This window comes from Dendropsophus ebraccatus, chromosome 9, assembly GCF_027789765.1.
Source record: "Dendropsophus ebraccatus isolate aDenEbr1 chromosome 9, aDenEbr1.pat, whole genome shotgun sequence".
Lineage (NCBI taxonomy): Eukaryota > Metazoa > Chordata > Amphibia > Anura > Hylidae > Dendropsophus > Dendropsophus ebraccatus.
The window spans coordinates 116900488-116922792 of NC_091462.1; the positions used below are offsets into that span (position 1 = coordinate 116900488).

A 22305-nucleotide genomic window follows, 5' to 3' on the forward strand; every position below is an offset into this window, starting at 1 on the left:
TGTCCATCAGATGAGTGACCTGAGGTGTAATATCCACACCCCCTCCAGTTATTAGCCCCTCCTCGTACAGGGTTACAGCAGCCATGACACTATAGGCAGCGACGTGAGGACACCACCTTCCTGCGGAATATTCCAGCGTAGTGATGTCAGACGCCCCCCGGTGTGAGGACAACGCTATCAGCACGGAGATTATATAACACACAGGAGGGCAGAGCCGTAATCATCCACCAGCATTTATTACAGATGATTCATGACACACAGTGGTCAGTTATAAGGCGGCCGTCCTCACACCACCTGCAGGAGGGATCAGCGAGTCTAGGACACCAGCACTAGTGATCCGGGGTCCTGCAGTCCCTCACACCACCTGCAGGGGGTCTCGGTCAGTCTGAGACACCAGCACTAGTGATCAGGGGTCCTGCACTTCCTCACACCACCTGCAGGGGGTCTCGGTCAGTCTGGGACACCAGCACTAGTGATCGGGGTCCTGCACTTCCTCACACCACCTGCAGGGGGTCTCGGTCAGTCTGGGACACCAGCACTAGTGATCAGGGGTCCTGCACTTCCTCACACCACCTGCAGGAGGTATCAGCGAGTCTAGGACACCAGCACTAGTGATCAGGGGTCCTGCACTTACTCACACCACCTGCAGGAGGTATCAGCGAGTCTAGGACACCAGCACTAGTGATCGGGGTCCTGCACTTCCTCACACCACCTGCAGGGGGTCGCGGTCAGTCTGGGACACCAGCACTAGTGATCCGGGGTCCTGCAGTCCCTCACACCACCTGCCGGGGGTCTCGGTCAGTCTGAGACACCAGCACTAGTGATCAGGGGTCCTGCACTTCCTTACACCACCTGCAGGGGGTCTCGGTCAGTCTGGGACACCAGCACTAGTGATCGGGGTCCTGCACTTCCTCACACCACCTGCAGGGGGTCTCGGTCAGTCTGGGACACCAGCACTAGTGATCGGGGTCCTGCACTTCCTCACACCACCTGCAGGAGGTATCAGCGAGTCTAGGACACCAGCACTAGTGATCGGGGTCCTGCACTTCCTCACACCACCTGCAGGGGGTCTCGGTCAGTCTGAGACACCAGCACGTCCACCTTCCCCTCCAGCCGCTGTGTGATCTGGCCGGCGAGCTCCAGCAGGTAGCCGCGCTCTGAGTTACTGTGCTCACACAGGACAACGCTGCGACCCTCCGCCACCGCATCCAGGACCTCGTGGTGCGACATCTCACCTGCAGGGGGGAGACAGCGCCATCATCAGGAAGTCTACGGAACATTCCGCCCCCAGGATCCCACTCCCTGCAGTTACCTGTCAGGTAGAGATCAGCAGGGACACCGCTCAGGACGCTGCTCCCAGAGCCGGCACACACCGCCATGACACTCACAGGGGATTCTGGGAAATACAGAAGAGACACGCGTGACATCCTCTAGGGGGAGCTGTGCACATTATATACAGAGGGGGTAACTGAGGGAGACACTCACCCAGACTCTTCCCTCGCCCCAGGGCGAGACGCAGGTGCTTCAGGCCCACGTGACTCTTGATGCGCTCGACAGCGGCTGCGGTAGAGATCGGTTCCGAAAGAGTACAGAGGCGGCCCATCCCAGTGTCCAGCAGAGGGTGCTAAACAGAGAGTATACCCCAGAGGGGCTAAACAAACAGAATATACCCCAGAGGCGGCCCATCCCCGTATCCAGCAGAGGGGGCTAAACAGAGAGTATACCCCAGAGGGGCTAAACAGACAGAATATACCCCAGAGGCGGACCATCCCAGTGTCCAGCAGAGGGGGCTAAAGGGACAGAATATACCCCGGTGGCTGTATGACCTGTGTCCAGCAGAAGGGACAGTTTGTATTGCCCAATGGGGAGGTCAGTTCTTTATTACCCTGGGTGGGGAGGGGTTGGCCCTGTATTGCCCTGAGGGGGGGGGTGTCAGTTCTTTATTAGGGTGGGTTCATACTGAGGAATTTTTGCGGAAAATGTCAGATCTTTATTACCCGCAGTGGGGAGGGGTTGGCCCTGTATTGCCCTGGGGAGGGGTGTCAGTTCTTTATTACCCCTGGGTGGGGAGGAGTCGTCCCTGTATTGCCCCGGGGGGGGGGGGGGGGGGGGGGTTCAGTTCATAATTACCCGTGGTGGGGAGGGGTCATCCCTGTATTGCCCTGGGGGAGGGGGGGTCAGTTCTTTATTACCCTGGGTGGGGAGGGGTCATCCCTGTATTGCCCCGGGGGGGGGGGGGGGGTCAGTTCTTTATTACCCTGGGTGGGGAGGAGTCGTCCCTGTATTGCCCCGGGGGGGGGGGTGGTTCAGTTCATAATTACCCGCAGTGGGGAGGGGTCATCCCTGTATTGCCCCGGGGGAGGGGGGGGGGGGGGGTCAGTTCTTTATTACCCTGGGTGGGGAGGGGTCATCCCTGTATTGCCCCGGGGGGGGGGGGGGGGGGGGGGGTGTCAGTTCTTTATTAACCTGGGTGGGGAGGGGTCATCCCTGTATTGCCCCCCGGGTGGGGTGTCTTACCTTCTGCAGGGTGAGCAGCTCCGCACTCCTATACACCTCAGGATCCTCGGCCAGGATGGTCAGGGCGTGCCGCAGTGCATTGTGGGAGCAGCTGAGCCGGACCCTGGCGCCCTCCTCGCCCCTGTATGATGCACAGTGTCAGGTGTATACTGCCCCCTCGGACCCTGTATATATCCCCTGGATGTCTATGTTACCTGAGCGGGTAGGTGCGCACGCACGCCCCCTGCAGGGCGCTCACTCGGCTCAGCACGGACTCTGAAACGTCTCCCCTGAACTCCAGGATGTGTCCGTACCCGCTGGGGTGAGAGATGGCGGTGGAGGGGCGGAGGGGGACAGACACACAGGCTCCTGTACAGACAGACAATGGGGGGTTACACTGTGCTCCTCTGATCATGTGACCCCTTGGCTCCATCATACCCCGGGCACCTGCTCACCCAGCGCTCGGCCCAGCCAGTCATTGACCCCGTTGGCGATGGCGTCACAGGCGGTGTGGGGGGAGTAGATGGCCAGCCGCTTCTCCAGAGCGGTCACCACCAGCCGCTCCTTCCAGCTGCCGCACGTCAGACGCTTCAGAGGCCGGAAGATGGGCGGGTGATAGGAGAGCAGCAGGTCCGCCCTGGCCGCCAGCGCCTCCTGCAGGACGTCCTCCGTCAGGTCATTGGTCAGCAGCATCTTACGCACCTGGTGCGGGGGCGACGGCTCCACCAACAGGCCAACATTATCCCAGCTCTCCGCCAGGGCCGGGGGGGCCAGAGCCTCCAGACGGGAGACCACCGAGGACAGGTCCATCATGTGACGGCAGGGGGAGACCGAGAGGAGGAGGCGGGGCCACAGGGGGCGACAATGCAGCATCCAGGGGGAAGGGGAGGAGCCTGGAGGAGACAACGGCTGACATCAAGACTGGTCCCCACCCTGCAGGACTACAACTCCCAGCATGGCTAATACTGTACCAATGTGCGCCATGTACTACAACTCCCAGCATGGCTAATACTGTTCCAATGTGCTCCATGTACTACAGGACTACAACTCCCAGCATGGCTAATACTGTACCAATGTGCTCCATGTACTACAGGACTACAACTCCCAGCATGGCTAATACTGTTCCAATGTGCTCCATGTACTACAACTCCCAGCATGGCTAATACTGTACCAATGTGCTCCATTTACTACAGGACTACAACTCCCAGCATGGCTAATACTGTTCCAATGTGCTCCATGTACTACAGGACTACAACTCCCAGCATGGCTAATACTGTTCCAATGTGCTCCATGTACTACAGGACTACAACTCCCAGCATGGCCAATACTGTACCAGTGTGCTCCATGTACTACAGGACTACAACTCCCAGCATGGCCAATACTGTACCAGTGTCCTCCATATACTGCAGGACTACAACTGCCAGCATGCCCAAAACTGTACCAGAATCCTCCATCTCAGATACTGCAGGACTACAACTCCCAGCATGCCCAATAGCTATCTTCCTCCTCAGTGCTGCTCAGATAATGCTGAACTACCACTCCCAGCACACCATTAGACATCAAGGAATGATGGGAATAGTAGTTCTGCAATAGCTGCATGGCTGATAACAGGGAGCAGTAGCCTGTCCTGCAGTCACATGTCCTGTATAATGGTGTGGCTGATAACAGGGAGCAGTAGCCTGCAGTCACATGTCCTGTATAATGATGTGGCTGATAACAGGGAGCAGTAGCCTGCAGTCACGTGTCCTGTATAATGGTGTGGCTGATAACAGAGAGCAGTAGCCTGTGGTCACATGTCCTGTATAATGATGTGGCTGATAACAGGGAGCAGTAGCCTGTGGTCACAGGTCTTCTCTATAATGATGTGGCTGATAACAGAGAGCAGTAGCCTGTGGTCACGTGTCCTGTATAATGGTGTGGCTGATAACAGAGAGCAGTAGCCTGTGGTCACGTGTCCTGTATAATGATGTGGCTGATAACAGTGAGCAGTAGCCTGTGGTCACGTGTCCTGTATAATGATGTGGCTGATAACAGTGAGCAGTAGCCTGTGGTCACGTGTCTTCTCTATAATGATGTGGCTGATAACAGGGAGCAGTAGCCTGTAGTCACATGTCCTCTCTATAATGATGTGGCTGATAACAGGGAGCAGTAGCCTGTAGTCACATGTCCTCTCTATAATGATGTGGCTGATAACAGGGAGCAGTAGCCTGTGGTCACGTGTCTTCTCTATAATGATGTGGCTGATAACAGGGAGCAGTAGCCTGCAGTCACATGTCCTGTATAATGATGTGGCTGATAAGAGGGAGCAGTAGCCTGTAGTCACATGTCCTCTCTCTCTATAATGGTGTGGCTGATAAGAGGGAGCAGTAGCCTGTAGTCACATGTCCTCTCTCTCTATAATGGTGTGGCTGATAACAGGGAGCAGTAGCCTGTAGTCACATGTCCTCTCTCTCTATAATGGTGTGGCTGATAACAGGGAGCAGTAGCCTGTAGTCACATGTCCTCTCTCTCTATAATGGTGTGGCTGATAACAGGGAGCAGTAGCCTGTAGTCACATGTCTTCTCTATAATGATGTGGCTGATAACAGGGAGCAGTAGCCTGTAGTCACATCTCCTCTCTCTCTATAATGGTGTGGCTGATAACAGGGAGCAGTAGCCTGTAGTCATATGTCTTCTCTATAATGATGTGGCTGATAACAGGGAGCAGTAGCCTGTAGTCACATCTCCTCTCTCTCTATAATGGTGTGGCTGATAACAGGGAGCAGTAGCCTGTAGTCACATGTCCTCTCGCTCTATAATGGTGTGGCTGATAACAGGGAGCAGTAGAGTGTCCGGTCCCGTCACCTCTCTGGTCAGACTCCGCCTTCTCGTGTCCCCACCACTACTCACCACCTGCAGCCTCAGCGCGCCGCCATCTTTATACACCTGGTGACTTCCTGCCCGACCGGAAGAGCCGCCATCTTGCCTCACGCAGCCGTGCACTTTACCGGAAGTTTGCGCGTTTAATACGCACGTGAGAGGAAAAATAGGCGGGGTTATGTGAACCCTGCAGCCTCCTTATCATCCTAAACAGCGCGCCAATCCTAAAGACCCCGCCCCTTGCCGTGACGTCATACTAACAGGAGCCGCGCATCGCGGAAGCGGCCTTATTGGTGCACCCACGGGACAAGGGGAAGAGGCGGGGGCGTCCATGTTGGTACACCCAGCAGTAGACGAGCGTGTGGGGCGCCCTGTTCTCCTCTGACTCCTTTACTCTGGATACGATGGTGAGTTCTTAGCTGTCTCCCTCATCTTTAGGGCTCAGGTTATGTTTTCCATTAGTTCTGGCTGCTTCCACCTCAGTATGTGACCCCCTATGTTAGTCCTGTATAATGATCTTATGGACCGGTGTGTTGTCATGGATACAGTAGCGTTGCAGTTTGGTAAGTCGCTTCTCTTTACTGTATCTGCTTATATATCTCGATAACATGTGACCTCGATGGAGGCGAGCGGGAGAATGGCGCCACGTTCCACTGAGACTCCATTTACTTCAGTCAAGTCTGTCGTGTCCGATCCTCAACGCAGTGCGACCCACAGACGGGGAATCGTGATCCTCCCCCCTGGCGGTCTGCCACTTGCTCCCTAACTGTCCTCCATTACCCTCACACACACATCGGTCCGCCATCTGAGCTGTACTCAGTTGCTATGGGAGCTGTACTCGGTTGCTATGGGAGCTGTACTCGGTTGCTATGGGAGCTGTACTCGGTTGCTATGGGAGCTGTACTCGGTTGCTATGGGAGCTGTACTCGGTTGCTATGGGAGCTGTACTCAGTTGCTATGGGAGCAGTGATTGGTTGCTATGGGAGCTGTGATTGGTTGCTAAGATGGCACCATAAATCCCCCCCCCCCCCCAAAAAAAAAAAGTTTTAAGAAGCCTCCAGGAATGGAGTGAGTAGTCTTTGGTGCGCTCCCCGGCTGCTGTGCTCCGCCCTGCCGGCCCTCCCTGACACGCTACTCTTTGTGTATAAAGAGTGACGGTAGGCAGGGACCGCCCCTACCCCCCATCAGGCTGTTCTATGTCTACGTTTATTGCGGTCTGTACGTTCTGATACACCTGGCGCCATTTTCTGCATTTCAGGCGGTGACGCTTCACACAGATTTGGGTGACATAAAAATTGAGGTGTTCTGCGAGCGAGCCCCGAAGGCTTGTGAGGTGAGTGACGCCGGCGATGAGGGGCATCAATCAGGGGAAGTAACCGCCGTGGCTACAGAGGGCAATGTGCCACCGTGGGGCGACATCCTGCAGACATCACGGACGTCTTCTATGTAATAAATGGGAGATGTTGGGGTGGGTCCAGGGAGCTACCCCTATCTCTGGTCAGCTGGGAAGAGGAAGGGTCACATTGTGTCTCCATCACTGACATGAAGGGACGTTTCCGTCTTGTCTGACAGAACTTCTTGGCCTTGTGCGCCGGTAACTACTACAATGGCTGCCTCTTCCATCGGAACATTAAAGGCTTCATGGTGCAGACCGGAGACCCCACAGGTGAGGACGGGCGCTGCGCCTCTACATTATACCGCTATACGTTGTCTCGGCCGCTCATCCTGCCGTTTATTATCCGCAGGGACGGGAAAGGGCGGACAGAGCATCTGGGGGCGCAAATTCGAGGACGAGTTCAGTGAATACTTGAAGGTGAGTTGGACTTTGGTGGTGCGAATCCCTCAGTCATTTTATCCACAAACCAAAACTAGTGCCGTACTGTATACCTCCCTCCGAGGGGAAGGGAGGTATACAGTATAGGAGAACAACTACGGGGGGGGGGGGGGGGGGGGGGGGGGGTTGGGGCGGAGGTATACAGTATAGGAGTCTAACAACAGTGGGGTATACAGTATGGTGGCTGACTACCATATAGAGTAGGGCTACAGTGTAGGGGGATTCTTTCTTTTTCCCAAAAATGCCGGTCGGGTTACTGAAGAATTTTCCTCTGAAATTTTGTTTGCGTTCTCTCTCCCAGCACAGTGTACGCGGCATCGTCTCCATGGCGAATAACGGCCCCAATACTAACGCTGCACAGTTCTTCATCACGTACGGCAAGCAGCCCCATCTGGACATGAAGTACACTGTGTTTGGAAAGTAAGTGATCCCATAAGAGACAGCGACCTGACCGCTCGTGATGATAGGACTGGGCTATATGTGACGGGCAGCGTTTATAATGGGGAGGCAATGAGATACATGGGGAAAGCAGCAAGGGGAACCAGCAGCACAGAGTGTTTCAGGTAATGAGTGTTCTGATCCCGTAGGAGACAATGACCACCTGACCGCTCAGGTGATGTAAAGACGGCTGTATGTGACAGGTAGTGTCATAAGGTAAGGAGGCTATCAGATACATAAAGGGAGGAGCACCCCCACAGCACAGAGTATTTCAGAAGTTGTGTTAGTGTTTACAATATTTTCCTGTATGTCACATGTTGCAGAGTCATCGATGGACTGGACACATTAGATGAACTAGAGAAACTTCCGGTACATGAGAAATCCTTCCGGCCCCTGACAGAAGTGCGAATCAAAGATGTCACCATACATGCCAACCCCTTCGCCCTCTGACCTGTACAGAGAACGCAGATCTCTGCCCCCATGTCCTGTGTACCATTCATCTGTATCAGATGCTACATTGGGAACATCAGCAATGCAGAGTTTTTAAGGTTCTTGGACTCTTCATGCTGGTGGAGTCCATGATGTGTCCTGTGCTGCATGGTCTGTGGCACCCATGATGATTCAGCTTCATGTTAACCTGCTGCCTTCTGGGTTTCGGTTATGAGGATTTTTACATTGTTGAAAAAAAATAAATAAAAAATATCAGATTTTTTTAATGTCAAATGTCAGCCCAGATGGCTGTTAATTGTAAATAGTCAATTCATGCCTATGGCTGAAGATTTTCTACGTGCAGGTGATAAGTGTGGATAGGCTTTGAGAAGAGAGCGGGAATACCTCTAGTATAGCCATAGTGGGTCAGTACCTCGAGCGCAGCCAGAGCGGGCGGAAACCTCGAGCGCAGCCAGAGCGGGCGGAAACCTCCATCGTGTGAGGTTATTGTATCTCAGTTCCAGATTCTCTTATTCTGTTTTTTCAACATTCAATGGAGAACAAAAACAACTACATGGAACACGTTGTGCGCAGTACACAGAATATCCACCTGTCAAATATTTCCTGACAGCTCTCAGGCCCCTCCCATCTTACAGCCACACCCTCTTGTCCTTTAATGCAGTGCCACTGGGTTTACAGTTTCTGCTCAAAGAAACCAGGAAAGCAGTGATATAGTAGGTGAGTCCACACAAAGATTACAAATAAGAGCTTATGGAACCAATCTAAAATTGTTAACCATAACACGCAGAACGATAGTCATTACTACAATTGTTACTACGATCATTTACTCGTTCTGATCCTAGCAGAAGAACAAATGATGTGTACATTTAGCGAAAGATTAAGGCTGGGTTCACACTACGTTTTTGCAATCCGTTTTTTGCAAAAAACTGATGCTTTTGTGTGCATTCGTTTTGATCCGTTTTTTCATTGAGTTTCATTATAAAAAAAAAATGGATCCTTTTTTTTAACGGACACAAAAACGTAGTTGAACTTATTTTTTTGTGTCCGTAAAAAAATAAACGGATCCGTACTGATTCTTTCTTTTTATAATGGAAGTCAATGGAAAAACAGATCAAAACGGATGCACACAAAAGCATCAGTTTTTTGCAAAAAAAAAAAGGATTGCAAAAGCGTAGTGTGAACCCAGCCTAACAGTGATTTATGGTCAGCTTAAAAGAGGCAATCAATGACACCAATGATTTTTCAATCGTCTGCATATACACTAAATGATTATCGTTTAAATTCGAACCATGTAACTATTTTTGCACGATAATCATCACAAGTTTTAGGGTCCTTACACTGATCGCCTATATCATCTGCTGTCTGTGAAAGCTCCAGAATATTCTATAAGATACAGTTCCACACTGTCCCTCTCTGTCTCCTGCTTTTAAGAACTGACAGAAACCCATCACAAGGAGGCAGGCTGAAGCTACATCTGAGGCTGAGCCTCTACAGTAGAAGACTAGTTCTAGGTTACTGATCCATCATAGGCAGAGAGGCTGAAGCTGCATCTTATAGGCTACATTAAGGCTCTGCAGTGTGAATTAGGGTACAGGAGTTCTGTGTCACTTATCTAGCACTTGCTACACTATTGGCAGCCTTTTTCTATGAGCCAACAGGTTGCAGATAATAAGCGCTGATCTCTGATCAGCACTCATTTGCTGAGCTTTCACAAGGCTTGCTTGACACATTTTGGAAGCCAAACTTCCATTTAAAAAAGGGAGAAGTCTCAGTCTTTCCTTTATGAGCTGTTCCCTGTTTATGTTCTGTTCCTGGCTTTGGCTTCAAAAATCTGACAGATAAATCTGCCTGTGTAAACGCACCATAAGGCTATGTTCACACTACGTAAGTTTCCGGCCGTAGCGCGTTCCGTGAATAAGCAGCCGGAGACTTATGTAGTTGGCGTATAATGGAAAGTATACGAAGTACGACTGCACAGTTCACACTACGTACGAACTTACGCTAGGACCGTACGCGGCGGCGTAAAAAATGACCCAGACCATTGTTTGCGGACGAAAATGCCGTAACTTACGCCCGTAGCGTTACATGCGGTCCTGGTGATTTCTTCATTTTTGCAGCTTTTTGTGCCGATCCAAAAGGTTCAGTGGGGTGTCCGGGGCTAAGTGAAGATTTCCAAGTAAAAGATCGATGTCAGATCGCTACGTAGGGCGCTCGAAAGCATAAGTAGACTTCAGGCGTAAGTTCGCGGTCCGTACGTAGCCGGCCACAAGTAGCGTAAATCTCCGTCCGGAGTTTACCGCGTATATGTCCGGCCGCGAAAATATACGCAGTGTGAACATAGCCTTAAACTGCTCATTTCCTATCGTCCCATTGCCAGCACAATGTATGGGGTGTTATCACCCCCTATGAGCCCAGGGGACGAGGGAATATGTTAATGAATTAAATAATTGAATATTTTTTCTCCTACCCCATAGGGTATATAACATCAACAATGCAGGCTTAGTTTTTTTCATTCTTCCTAGGAGCCGTGGAGGGAACTTCCCTCTTATTATGGAGCTCTTGGTCGTTTTATGCTGCGTTTACACGGAACGATTATCGTGCGAATTTGCACGATAACGATCGAATTCTAACGATAATCGTACGTGTAAACGCATCGAACGACGAGCAACAAATCGTTCATTTTGATCATTGAACATGTTCTTAAATCATTGTTCGTCGTTCGCAAAAAATTTGCAGATCGTTCCGTGTAAACTGTCGTTCACCGATTTTACCCAGCGAGATAGGCTTAAGCGATCTCAAAACAAATTTTCCGTACGATATATCGTTCCGTCTAAACGCTGATCGTTATAAAAAAAAAATTGTTACTTCGAAATCGTTAATCATACAATCGGGCAAATTATCGTTCCGTGTAAACGCAGCATTAGTTTGCTTCATCATTTAGCATTATCATGGCGCTTTGGCTCTACAGGAGACACGCCGGCTGCCTTGTGTTCTGGCTTCTCAGCTTTGCTGAATGAGACCTATTTTGTGTTTCTCTGGTCCTATTCACTGGCTGGATTCGTGCTGTGTCGCATCCTGTGGCTGTATCAGGTCTGTGTCTGCGTAATCCTGGAAGTCATGCAACTTCCAGGCGTCTTTTGTGGGCGCGCCTTTTTGTGTGGCCACCTTGTTCCTCCTGGCGTTCTCAGGAGCGGTGCTCCGGGTTGGATTTCTAGTTGCTGGCAGGCGCTTTCTTGTGTTAGCGTTTCTCGTGCTGGAAGCTTGTTCATCGGCTGCTCGCTGGCTCGTCTACAGAAGACAATAAACGAGAACGAGTATCTCTAGAAATGTGCTTTTATCTGATAATCGGCCAATGTAAAAAGCTTTTAGGATGTAAACAAAGCAAGTTCAGTTTAATGCTCCTCGTCACATCCCCTGCCTGCAAGGTCAGAGGAATCGAGGCAAATATAACCTGCAGGTCTACATACGAGACTGTGCTAAGGAAACTATGTCAAAGGGCAAGAAGGAGCCAAGTCGGTGGATATCCTATAATGTACTGTATAAGCAAACTAAATAAATACTGAGCATGTTTCCCTTTGTTGACCAGCGGAATTGATGAGCAGCAGCGATTATATCACATGATACAGCGGCCACTTTCAAAGGATTATAATGGCAAAATGGAGTCCTGGCTGGCTCGCCAAGTATTTGGTTACGTCATTGATACAATATTCTTTACATAAGAAGCTGACGACTCCTAGTTTATTATACAAGCAGCTGTTTATTACATCTTATCCAGGAGCGTACAATCTATTACTATCCAGGAGGAGCATAGTCCTGCAGCAGTCCTGTAACTATATGAGCACGGCACTGGCTCAGGTGTGAGACTGGACACTGGTTCTATTGTCTCATTTACAAATATGAATTCTGGGAATTAATTTTCTGTCTCACAGTCTGGCAGTGGCAAATATAGCCGGTCTCTATTCCATACGGCAGCCGTCGAAGAGTTTGATGATGTCCTTCAGCTTGGAACTCTCCTCTACTAAATCCCCCTTGTGGCCAAAAATCTCTAGGCCTCTGGTCAGTTGATTTATACTTGGTTGTTTCTCTAGGATTCTGGTCTTCTCTGAGCTGGGATCCTCCACGTCATCCACTATGACAAAGACGTTCTCCCGACCTAGATACAAACGAGAAATGATCACGTGAAGGTGTAAGGAACCAAGAGGCAACATTTCTGTAATAGTCTGGTATTGTTTTTTGTTTTTTTTTTCTTTATTGTACAAGAGCACAATGAAAAAACAGATACATGGTATTATTAATATTATTGTCACTCACCAAGGTGTTCGGACAGAAATCTGAGTTCCTTATCGTACAGGGAGCCGGGCACGTCGGTGATATGTAGTTTTCCAGTTGTCTTCTTGTGATACAGTATTCCAAATGTGCATTCAGGGACAACCTGCATCCAGCGATCACTCCCTGACTCCATCATATAACCGTGTCTGATCTCCTGCACGTGACTGCCCCCTTCCTGCAGCACATCCCTCAGCCAGTAATAGTCCCTCTGAGGAGATCTGGAGAATATTCCAACAATGTGTTTTGTAGAAAGCTGTGGAAACACAAAGTAGCAAACAGTATTTTGATGGTGACTCCTGTACGTAGGAGGCTTTAGTACAGTAAATGTAATGCTCGCCGTTGCCACCTGCTGATGTTAAGCATGTCGAGGCACTCATCATCACCCGGCCACATTCTCTTCTTCACCTCTCTGCTGTCTGATTTGGGTTACCTCTGCTGGTCACTCTCCTCCTGCTTCCATCATGGTGGCAGTTACTGGTATAGGAGTGGCATTAAAGCACTGACTTCAACTTAAAGGACCAGTGTGTATCTTTCTTAATATGTACTCCTCTTATATCTGCCTGGCGTAACATATTTAAGGTGTCTTTGCCCGTTTAGCTTGGCCTTAAGCAATTTTGTGCTTTTGCCATAAGAGAAGTTGTGTGTTCCTGTCCTGCCATCCTTCATCTGATCCCTGCCTGTTGTTCTGCCATTGCATCAGCCTGACCTTTTGTGTACCTTTCTGACCCCCCCCCCCCCCCATGACTAGACTGTGAACTTTTGTGTTTGTTCCTGCAACTCACTAGCTGTTACCTGAACTGTTCCAGCTCTGCTACATTACCTCCTTAGGCCTTTACTCTTGCTGGTGGACTTGCCTGCTACAGACCAGCACCACCCAGTGAATCCTCTTCCAATTTTAAGTACACTGGACTCTCCTGTGTCTTCTGCTATTACCAACCAGGCTACTGGCTCACTGCACCTGCCTCTCCTCTGCCTGTGTCCACCATGCTTGGCAGAAGAAATGGCGTGAGCCATTGCCTTGACCGAGGCTGCTCTTGGGATAGGGATCTGATATCCTTTAGCTGCCGAAGTTTCCGTATCCTGGAGCAGGATGAAGACCTAGAAGACACACACAGCGAGTCCCCACAATTATTACAGAGATAAGGACTCACCTTTCTTTGTTGGCCCCCTGTGATGAAGAGCTTCTCTGGTATCACTTCTGTAAAGTAATGGAAGATACATGTAAAAGAGTGACAGACGAGATCCACTGGATTAGAGCAGTATTACATTGAGGTGCCCCGTAGTTTTATCAAGTGAGCAGATTTTCTTATAATCTCTCATTATCTAAATGTGTCTCACCCGACATTGGTTCATCTGGCTTTGGGTCCGTTCTCGGTAGCAGATGTTTCTTTTCTTGTTGATATTCGTCTACAATAAAAAGGTAAAATCTGATCAGCCACTGCATCCTGGTTATAGTGTACTTAGTCAATTTCTCCATAACTAAAGTAGAACTTTACCATTCATCTTCTGCAGGGGAGCGTCAGATAAGCCTGACAAAGGCAGCAACCAAGTTGGTTTAGTACCATTATTTTGCCTTGGTGGAGCATGTGCATCAAGAAGTTGTGGCTGATGATCTATAGTCGTCTCCAAATTAATTTTCCTTTCATCTACCGGGAATCGACAACTTTTGGATTCTGCAATTAACAAATACATAACTGGACACAATGTGGAATACAGGCCTCCATAAGCAACCGTGGTGTATTAGATCTTCCTACAGCTATTCTCTTTGCTTCCGCTAAGTTAAAAGAGTGAAGATGATGGGGGAGCTGCTGCCCATGCCGCTCCCTACTGTAATGAAGCAGAATCCGTGGACTATGAAAATACGAAGGACAATAGAGGGATAGGGAGATTCTTCTGACCGACTCACCTTTTACCATAATAGTCATTGCATTGATTGTATCCAGCTTTTCCTTCATCGCCTGTCCTTCTGTCTCTTGTTTGTGTTTCTTCTTAACACCGAAAAGGAACAAGTCTTTGGCCAGTCTCTGAATACTCCGCTGGTCTTGCAGTAGCTTCATCTTCTCGGCAGAGCAGCTTTTTACCATGTCATCTATGACCACAATTGTGTTCTCCTTTCCTGTTCACCATTGATATGGAAAAAGTAGAGGGAGATAATGTTGATATGCAGAAAGCAGTGGGTGATAATGATAATGTGGACTATTCGTAGGGTACCAAATCAGAAAAAAAATTACTGTACTGTCTTATCTAAAATGTAGCAAAAATAGCTTTCATTGAAGGTCCAGTCTGATGATATTTGTACAGAACCAACCTAGATACATCTCAGCATAAGCATCTTCTCTTACCTACAGCATTGGATAAGACTTCCAGCTCCTCTGTATATAAAGCTCCTGACACATCAGTGATTTTGGCATCTCCATGTTTCTTGGAGTGATAAACGATCAAAAATGTGCAGCGGGAGATCTCCCCAAGAGTCTTCTGGTCTTTGACATTAACATTATGGAAAAGCCGGACGTCCTGGACCAGGACCTTGAACTTCTCAGCTGATGTGAACAGGCTCTTGAGCCAGGTAAAGCTTTTCTTTGCGGACTTGGAAACGATGCCAATAAGGTGCTTCCTACATGACTGACAGAAGAGGCAATAATGGAGCGGGTTATGGCCACCCCCTCCCCCCATAATAACTGCATGACTGATACAGATAATAACTCTGTATTGGGCAGTCATTATACTGACGCAACAACCGGTAAAGGAGACCAATGCCAATAGACATCCCTCTACGTCATTGGTGATATCGCCCGGATTTCACTAGAGACCCATAAATGACATCAACCACCTGTATATATACATAACACTGCACTATTCATAACCGGTTATATAATACATACTAATGGAGACAAAGCGGGGATTGTGGTTCCACCTTTACAGGGACATTACGGGACTTTCTTACAGACAAGGGGTATTTGTAGCATTCTACTGTGAATGCATTGTGTATGGTCCTTACCTCAACAATGTGTCTGTTTGGTAACCTGAGATCTGGAAGGCAAAACAGAATGAGGAAGTTACTAAAATCTAATCATCTATAACAGCTGAGGGGCTCGGTACAATGTATCTGTGCAGGTAATGCTGCGTTTACACGAAACGATAATTCGCCCGATCATACGATTAACGATGTCAGAGTAAGAATTTTTTTTCATAACGATCAGCGTTTAGACGGTACGATATATCGTACAGAAAATTCGTTTTGCTATCGCTTTAGCCTATTTCACACATTGGTTAAATCGGCGAACGACTGTTCACATGGAACGATCTGCGATTTTTTTTGCGAACGATCAACGACGATTTGAGAACATGTTCAAAGATCAAAATGAACGATTTCTCGCTCGTCGTTTGATCGTTTGCTGCGTATACACGTACGATTATCGTTCGAATTCGATTGTTATCGTGCAAATTTGCACGATAATCGTTCTGTGTAAACGCAGCATAAGAGCTACCAACTTGCAATCTGGGGCAAGAATTTAAAGAGTAAAGGTGGCCGTACATTTTAAATAACCGATTGACGAATGATCATTCGGTCGTTGCTTATATCTCCCAAACGGCCCCGTCCTCTCCAAACACAGGAAAGTTTGGTGATCACTTCCCTGTTCTTTATGGGGACCGGAGAAGTAAGCTGCAGTGAGAGAGCTCTGGCTGTGGCTTATCTCTCCTAAAACAAAGGGGTTGGGTGGTGATTCTCTGTCACACCTGACCTCATATGTCCACTAATATCGGGAGAACTCCATACACAGTATACTGTTGGCCGAACCCGCCACAAATGTAAGGTACGGACGATAAAAGTCTAAAGTTAATGGGGACACTTATGTATACACACAAATTTGTTTAACTAAACTAAAACCCCTGTTACACAGATCGATTATTTGCAGAATCCATCCAAATCATGCAGGTATCTTCCCGTGTACTAGAGACAGCGAGCAAACTATTGCTCATCGGCTGATTGTTGTCTGTGGACATGTAAAAAAAAATCATTGGACGCTGGTCTCACATCGCTCCATGTAGTAGGTGATGCGTGGCCAATGGCTGCATGAACATTGATAACGAATGTGTAAGGCTGTGTAAGCAAGCACTGATCTAGCCAATCTTACTACACAGGTCGGTCTGCATAAGGGCCCTATTCCACGGGCCAAGCAACGATGTAAACGAGCGCCGATCTGCTAGATCAGCGCTCGTTTACGGGGCCTATTCCACGGCCTAGCGATTGGCTGAGCGGTCTGTAAGTTCAGACAGCCCCGCTCCGAAGCCGATGCTGCCGGGAGAAGAAGAAGACCTGCGGCCCGGATAGGTAATGTATGGTTCTGCTGAAATTGTCGGTCGCCACCGTGCACCGCTATTCAACCGTAGCGATGTGCTGGTGGCGAACGGCGATTTTAGGTCTGAAACTAAATGTACGAACAGCCGATGACACGACCATCGGCTGATCGTTCTCTCTATTCCACGGAGCAAAAATTGGCCTAATGGGGCCGATTTGGCCGATTATCGCTTCTGTGGAATAGGGCCATTATACAACAAGGGTAGCTTCACATGTACCGTATAGCAGCAGATTTTCTGCTGCGGATCCACAGCAGATTTGACAGTGCGGATTTGATGCTGTGTTCATTCATTTAGTCAATAAAGGAAAAAGAGGAAAACAAGCTAGGAATGATGGGCTGCACACCACAAAAGTACAAAAAATACTAAATTTTATAAAGCACAACTGCTAAATACAGACATTTAAAAACACTTAAAACCAACACACATAGCAAGCACAGAATCTGATAGGGTTTAATGTGCAACCACACCCCTTCCTACACAAAATGGTGGTGCTGAGAGCTGCCTATAAGGATATACCTATGACCATGGCAACAAATCAGAATGCAAAATTTAACTAACGCACTACCCAATGATATAAAGAATGTATCCCAAATAGTGAATATCAAAAACAATCAATCCAAAAAGATACTTGAAAAAAAAAATCACAAAAGAAAAATACTAAAGAGAAAATAAAAAAATGTAAATGATAACCACATGGTCATGGCACAGCTCTCAGTGGGGTTAGTGTAAAAGAGTCCACACACGTTCCGTCCTCAAGACTTCACAAAATCCGCTGCGATACGGTACGTGTGGAGCTACTATAAGGCTGATTCCATATATGTGTTAAAACAACGCCCACAATTCTTACCAATAACAGCATAACATTGCACTGCTATTGAAGAGTAGATCGGAACTGGGAGCCAGAGCAACTTCCAAAGAGATTAGAGCTGAACTCCATGGTCAATGTACATCAGGGTCAGATCCCAACACACAGAGCTGATCTCCATGGTCAATGTACATCAGGGTCAGATCCCAACACACAGAGCTGATCTCCATGGTCAATGTACATCAGGGTCAGATCCCAACACACAGAGCTGACCTCCAAAGTCAATGTACATCAGGGTCAGATCCCAACACACAGAGCTGATCTCCATGGTCAATGTACATCAGGGTCAGATCCCAACACACAGAGCTGACCTCCATGGTCAATGTACATCAGGGTCAGATCCCAACACACAGAGCTGACCTCCAAGGTCAATGTACATCAGGGTCAGATCCCAACACACAGAGCTGATCTCCATGGTCAATGTACATCAGGGTCAGATCCCAACACACAGAGCTGACCTCCAAGGTCAATGTACATCAGGGTCAGATCCCAACACACAGAGCTGACCTCCAAGGTCAATGTACATCAGGATCAGTTTCCAACACACAGAGCTGACCTCCAAGGTTTAGGTACATCAGGGTTTAAACGCACCACCCAGAGCTGAATTCTAAGTACATCAGTGTCAGATCGCACCATCCTTTACCATATTTGCCAGTGTAGGAAACCACAAATCACAAAAAAGCTAAACTGGAATTTGCCAATATGCTAAGTTTGGAACCATCATTTTTGTCCAGGTAATTCAGAAGCGAAAACTAATTTCCATTTGTTTATTTTTGGTAAATTCAAATTTATTATTACTTTTGTCAGTTTCAAGTTGTATATAGTTTTAACCCTTTCTGTACCTGGAACTCTCTGTCCTGGATTGGGTACAGTGCGGGTTAAAGTTAGAGAGACCTCAAAGCTGGTAATGTGACTTTGCTAATAGAGAGAGCAACAGTTACACATTGAGCTGGGTTCACACTATGTATATTTGAGGCTGTATTTGTGAGGCTGTATAGCAACCAAAACCAGGAGTGGATTGAAAACACAGAAAGGCTCTGTTCACATAATGTTGTAATTGAGTGGATGGCCGCCATTTAATGGCAAATATTTGCTGTTATTTTAAAACAACGGCTGTGGTATTGAAATAATGGCCGTTATTTACTGTTATATGGCGGCCATCCACTCAATTTCAACATTGTGTGAACAGATCCTTTCTGTGTTTTCAATCCACTCCTGGTTTTGGTTGCTATGAGGACCTGACATGAGGACCAAATACAGCCTCAAATATACATAGTGTGAACCCAGCCCCCAGCTGTTATTACTCGTGGCTATTCACAGAAGACCAGAGCAGTGGTGACCACCAGATTTTTCACGGCTTTATGAAATCTCATAGATACCCATAGAGTCCATTAAACTGATTCCTGGACAATGTCAGGGGAATGGACCTTCTCTGAGCTTAGGTAAGGGATGGATTGGGTTCTACCGGGGTCTCTAAGATCAGCTGAGAAAAATCTGTCCAGATGAGTCAACCCCAAGGCCCCCGGTGAACGTGTCTTACCGGTGACCCGCTCCTGCAGAATACATTTGATCTGGTTTAGTTTTGCTTCTGTTCTCTGACTCTCCGCCATAAGTCGCTGTCGGATTAGTAGATTCATCTCCATCTCTGTGAACAGCAGCAGGTCACATTCAGAAAACTGGCTCTTTCTCCATTGAGCTCTCATCCCCTTTTCGCACATTGCATCTTCTAAGTCAGTGATCACCATCAGCATCTTCCCAGGTCCTTCTCATCAAAGGAAAACAATGATGAAGACAGCCAACATGGAGCATAAGAAGAGACAAGGTTATCGGGAAAGGGGAGCACTGGGGCCCCCAGCAGTGATTCTAGGCAATGGGAGATGTCTCTGGCCTTTTTAGGCTCATATTAAGCCTCTAGTGATGGCCATTTTACAGGCTTTGTTTAAAATTAACAGGCATCATTTTGGGGGGCTACAACAAAATACAGTGCCAGGACTCACCGCACATACTCCCTCCAGGGCACACATGATAAAGACCTGTTCTAAAGATGAGGTTCTTAGCACAAGCTATTTGATCAAACAGTTATGGTGCCATCCGATCAAAGACTTTACTAAGAAGCTTATTATGTTAATTTGTTTTCCCTGAGACCCATTGGCATCACAACATATGGGGTAAATTTGCCCCCGCGACCTCTTGGGATGAAGGAATATTTAATGAAAAAACAACAATTAAATTTTAATCCCCTCCTCCATGAGGTATAAATAGGCTCCACCTCCCCCTAGACCTCAGTCTAATTATAAAGAAACATAAAACACAGGGAGGGAGTCTTGTGATGCCAATGGGTCTCAGGGAAAACAAATTAACAGCAATTAACAGAAAACAAATTTTAGCTTCCCTTACGTCCCATTGGCATCACAACATATGGGGAATTAGCAAGCATTATCCCTAATGGGCGGGTTATTTATTACATCCGCATTAAGAACAGATCTTGCAAAGGTTGTTCTTGACAAGAAAGAAGTATCCAGCCTGAAATATCTCACAAAGGTAGTCAAAGTAGACCAGGTAGCTGCCTGGCATATGCTCCAGCAGCATCCCAGCAATCATTACCTGGAGAGAAAACCTGAATGCAACAGGTAAACAAGCATAAAAACGGAGGAGGGACAAAGTCCCCTAGGGCTAACAGCAACAAAGTAAAAAAAGACTGAGGTCTAGGGGGAGGTGGAGCCTATTTATACCTCATGGAGGAGGGGATTAAATTTAATTGTTGTTTTTTCATTAAATATTCCTTTGTCCCAGGGGCGAATTTACCCCGTATGTTGTGATGCCAATGGGACGTAAGGGAACCCTATTTTGGAAAATCTTTAGAACAGGCTTTTATCATGTGGACACTGGAGGGAGCATGTGCGGAAAGTCCTGCCACTTGCACTTTACTGCTTATGTCATAAGGTGTGATGGTTGGGACATGTGTTGTGCTGCTGAGACCTCAATGATCACTAGAATGAAGGAGCAGAAATATGTGGGAAATAAGCTGCTTAGCTATTGAATTCGGTAGAAATCAAGTAGAATTTTTTTTTTGTAAGTCTATGGGGCCACTGGATGGGGATGATGGAGAGTGGGAAAGTGCAGCATGCTACTGTGTGCGTCTTCCCACTCAGCAGGTGCAGAGAGATCAATTAAGACCCCAAAAACAGTAATTAGAGAGACTTTGGCTGCTGTACATCTATACACATACATGGAGTAATGGAGGCTTATTGTTGGATGGTCAGCCGGACTTACCATGTGATTGCAGGCAGTGATCTAGGTAGCCCTCCATGTCATACCATTGCTTTGTCGATCTCATGGAGTGACAGAAGATGATTGTGGAGCAGCGTGAAGACACTGATCTCCAGAGCTGATCATTGTCCTTGGACAGAGGAAGACACCACACGGAGACAACACTCTTACTTATCAGGTGATGGATAAGCCAACTGACCTCAGTGTCTGCATCCCAGAAGAAGAGCCCGACCTTGACCATTGACCTACACCTAAAATCACGAAAAGGCTAATCAATGTATTTTTTTTTGTTAATTAAAGGCTACAGAAAGTATTGGGGGTACAAAGTATAAAAACAAATGCTGGAAAAAAAATAATTTGCTTATATGCCAGCTATCTATCCTGGCTCCTACATACACGTGTATGCTTGGCTTGGCTGAGCATACATATATTTTGAATGGGGAGGATGACGCTGTCAGTCGCCTCTCTGAGAACAGAAGGATTGGGAAGTTGAAACCTAATGTGCCTGATCATTTTCCCCAATCATTGAGCATGCTGGACGTTGTAGTTTTACAACAGCTGGGGAGCCACAGGTTGGTAACAGGATCCTAGCCCAAAAGCTAAGTACACAGGATCCCAATGGGACATGTAGTGTGTGAAGCCAAAGATGAGATGATACACCACGGAAGTGCCAGTCGGAGCAGTTTTGAATTACCTGGCAGTACAATAGTTAAAGTAAGGGACTTGGAGCATGTGGGTGAGATTTGCTGACAGGTTTGTAAATCTGTGGCTGTCCCATATCAGGGGCTATTACTCAAGCCCCCCCCCCCCCAAACACACACACTCCTGAGGAGGCCTCACTCCTAGTTCTGACCTTCTCCCATATATTCCGTTTACTTGAAAAAAACTGGATAAGACAGACAGATGACCTTTTGGTCCTCACCTTATAGATGTAGCCTGTGGTTGAAATGTGACCCCACCAGAGCGGCAGAGACCCAGCCTGGATGGAGCATCATATATATCATAATGGAATAAGACTTTGCCAGAGTTTGCAGTCCCACAGAGCCCCAGACCCATTTTAGAAGACAGCAGAATGGTGTTGGCATCTTGGTTGCTGTTGTCCAGGTGCCCACAGGATTTCTTGGATAGGTTTTCAGGCCAGGAATGAGAACTCATCCTTCTTCTCCGATCTGGAAGGTTTAACACGAACGAAAGCTGAGAGTCCTCCAGTTGTATCCAATCTTCATGGAATAGTGGAATCTGCCCTTTTACCTCAGATCCATTAACCCGGACCCTGGCTTCTTCGCGGGGCTTTATATGAAGGGCTCCATCCCTGGATACTTCAATCTCACAGAGCTTCAAGTCTTCAGTAGAGGTAGAAGGATTGTGAGGACCTCTATGGAGGATCTGCCTCAGTGTCTCC

The 22305-nt window shown here is 47.9% G+C and overlaps 3 protein-coding genes across 3 annotated transcripts; 1 reads left to right on the top strand and 2 right to left on the bottom strand.

Moving 5' to 3' along the window:
• Positions 1–217: 217 nt before the first annotated feature.
• On the bottom strand, positions 218–5484 carry NIF3L1 (NGG1 interacting factor 3 like 1). Its single transcript, XM_069984683.1, has 7 exons — positions 5386–5484; positions 2952–3389; positions 2712–2865; positions 2518–2638; positions 1486–1624; positions 1313–1396; positions 218–1235 (listed from the first exon to the last, which is right to left on the bottom strand). Exons 2-7 carry the CDS (start codon positions 3367–3369, stop codon positions 1051–1053), a joined length of 1101 nt encoding a protein of 366 aa, XP_069840784.1. The 5' UTR covers positions 3370–3389; positions 5386–5484; the 3' UTR covers positions 218–1050.
• Positions 5485–5488: 4 nt separating this feature from the next.
• On the top strand, positions 5489–8350 carry PPIL3 (peptidylprolyl isomerase like 3). Its single transcript, XM_069984689.1, has 6 exons — positions 5489–5762; positions 6614–6688; positions 6928–7021; positions 7101–7168; positions 7491–7609; positions 7951–8350. The coding sequence occupies exons 1-6, from the start codon at positions 5760–5762 to the stop codon at positions 8075–8077; spliced, it is 486 nt and encodes a 161-aa protein (XP_069840790.1). The 5' UTR covers positions 5489–5759; the 3' UTR covers positions 8078–8350.
• Positions 8351–11845: 3495 nt separating this feature from the next.
• On the bottom strand, positions 11846–21044 carry LOC138800579 (uncharacterized). Its single transcript, XM_069982355.1, has 10 exons — positions 20907–21044; positions 19174–19395; positions 15405–15436; positions 14749–15028; positions 14313–14522; positions 13903–14079; positions 13745–13813; positions 13558–13604; positions 12389–12659; positions 11846–12230 (listed from the first exon to the last, which is right to left on the bottom strand). The coding sequence occupies exons 1-10, from the start codon at positions 20968–20970 to the stop codon at positions 12034–12036; spliced, it is 1569 nt and encodes a 522-aa protein (XP_069838456.1). The 5' UTR covers positions 20971–21044; the 3' UTR covers positions 11846–12033.
• Positions 21045–22305: the final 1261 nt, after the last annotated feature.

What these genes read in the sequence shown, in the direction of transcription:
- NIF3L1 (XM_069984683.1), bottom strand. Translation starts at nt 3,369, where the DNA reads ATGCTGCATTGTCGCCCCCTGTGGCCCCGCCTCCTCCTCTCGGTCTCC. An exon ending in GTGCGCACCTACCCGCTCAG is followed by an intron (nt 2,639 to 2,711) that starts GTAACATAGACA and finishes TGCATCATACAG; the next exon opens with GGGCGAGGAGGGCGCCAGGG. An exon ending in TGCTGATCTCTACCTGACAG is followed by an intron (nt 1,236 to 1,312) that starts GTAACTGCAGGG and finishes TCCCCCCTGCAG; the next exon opens with GTGAGATGTCGCACCACGAG.
- PPIL3 (XM_069984689.1), top strand. An exon ending in GAGCCCCGAAGGCTTGTGAG is followed by an intron (nt 6,689 to 6,927) that starts GTGAGTGACGCC and finishes CTTGTCTGACAG; the next exon opens with AACTTCTTGGCCTTGTGCGC. An exon ending in AGTTCAGTGAATACTTGAAG is followed by an intron (nt 7,169 to 7,490) that starts GTGAGTTGGACT and finishes TCTCTCTCCCAG; the next exon opens with CACAGTGTACGCGGCATCGT.
- LOC138800579 (XM_069982355.1), bottom strand. Translation starts at nt 20,970, where the DNA reads ATGAGATCGACAAAGCAATGGTATGACATGGAGGGCTACCTAGATCAC. An exon ending in TCACTGCCTGCAATCACATG is followed by an intron (nt 19,396 to 20,906) that starts GTAAGTCCGGCT and finishes TTTGATGAGAAG; the next exon opens with GACCTGGGAAGATGCTGATG. An exon ending in ATTTCTGTCCGAACACCTTG is followed by an intron (nt 12,231 to 12,388) that starts GTGAGTGACAAT and finishes GTTTGTATCTAG; the next exon opens with GTCGGGAGAACGTCTTTGTC.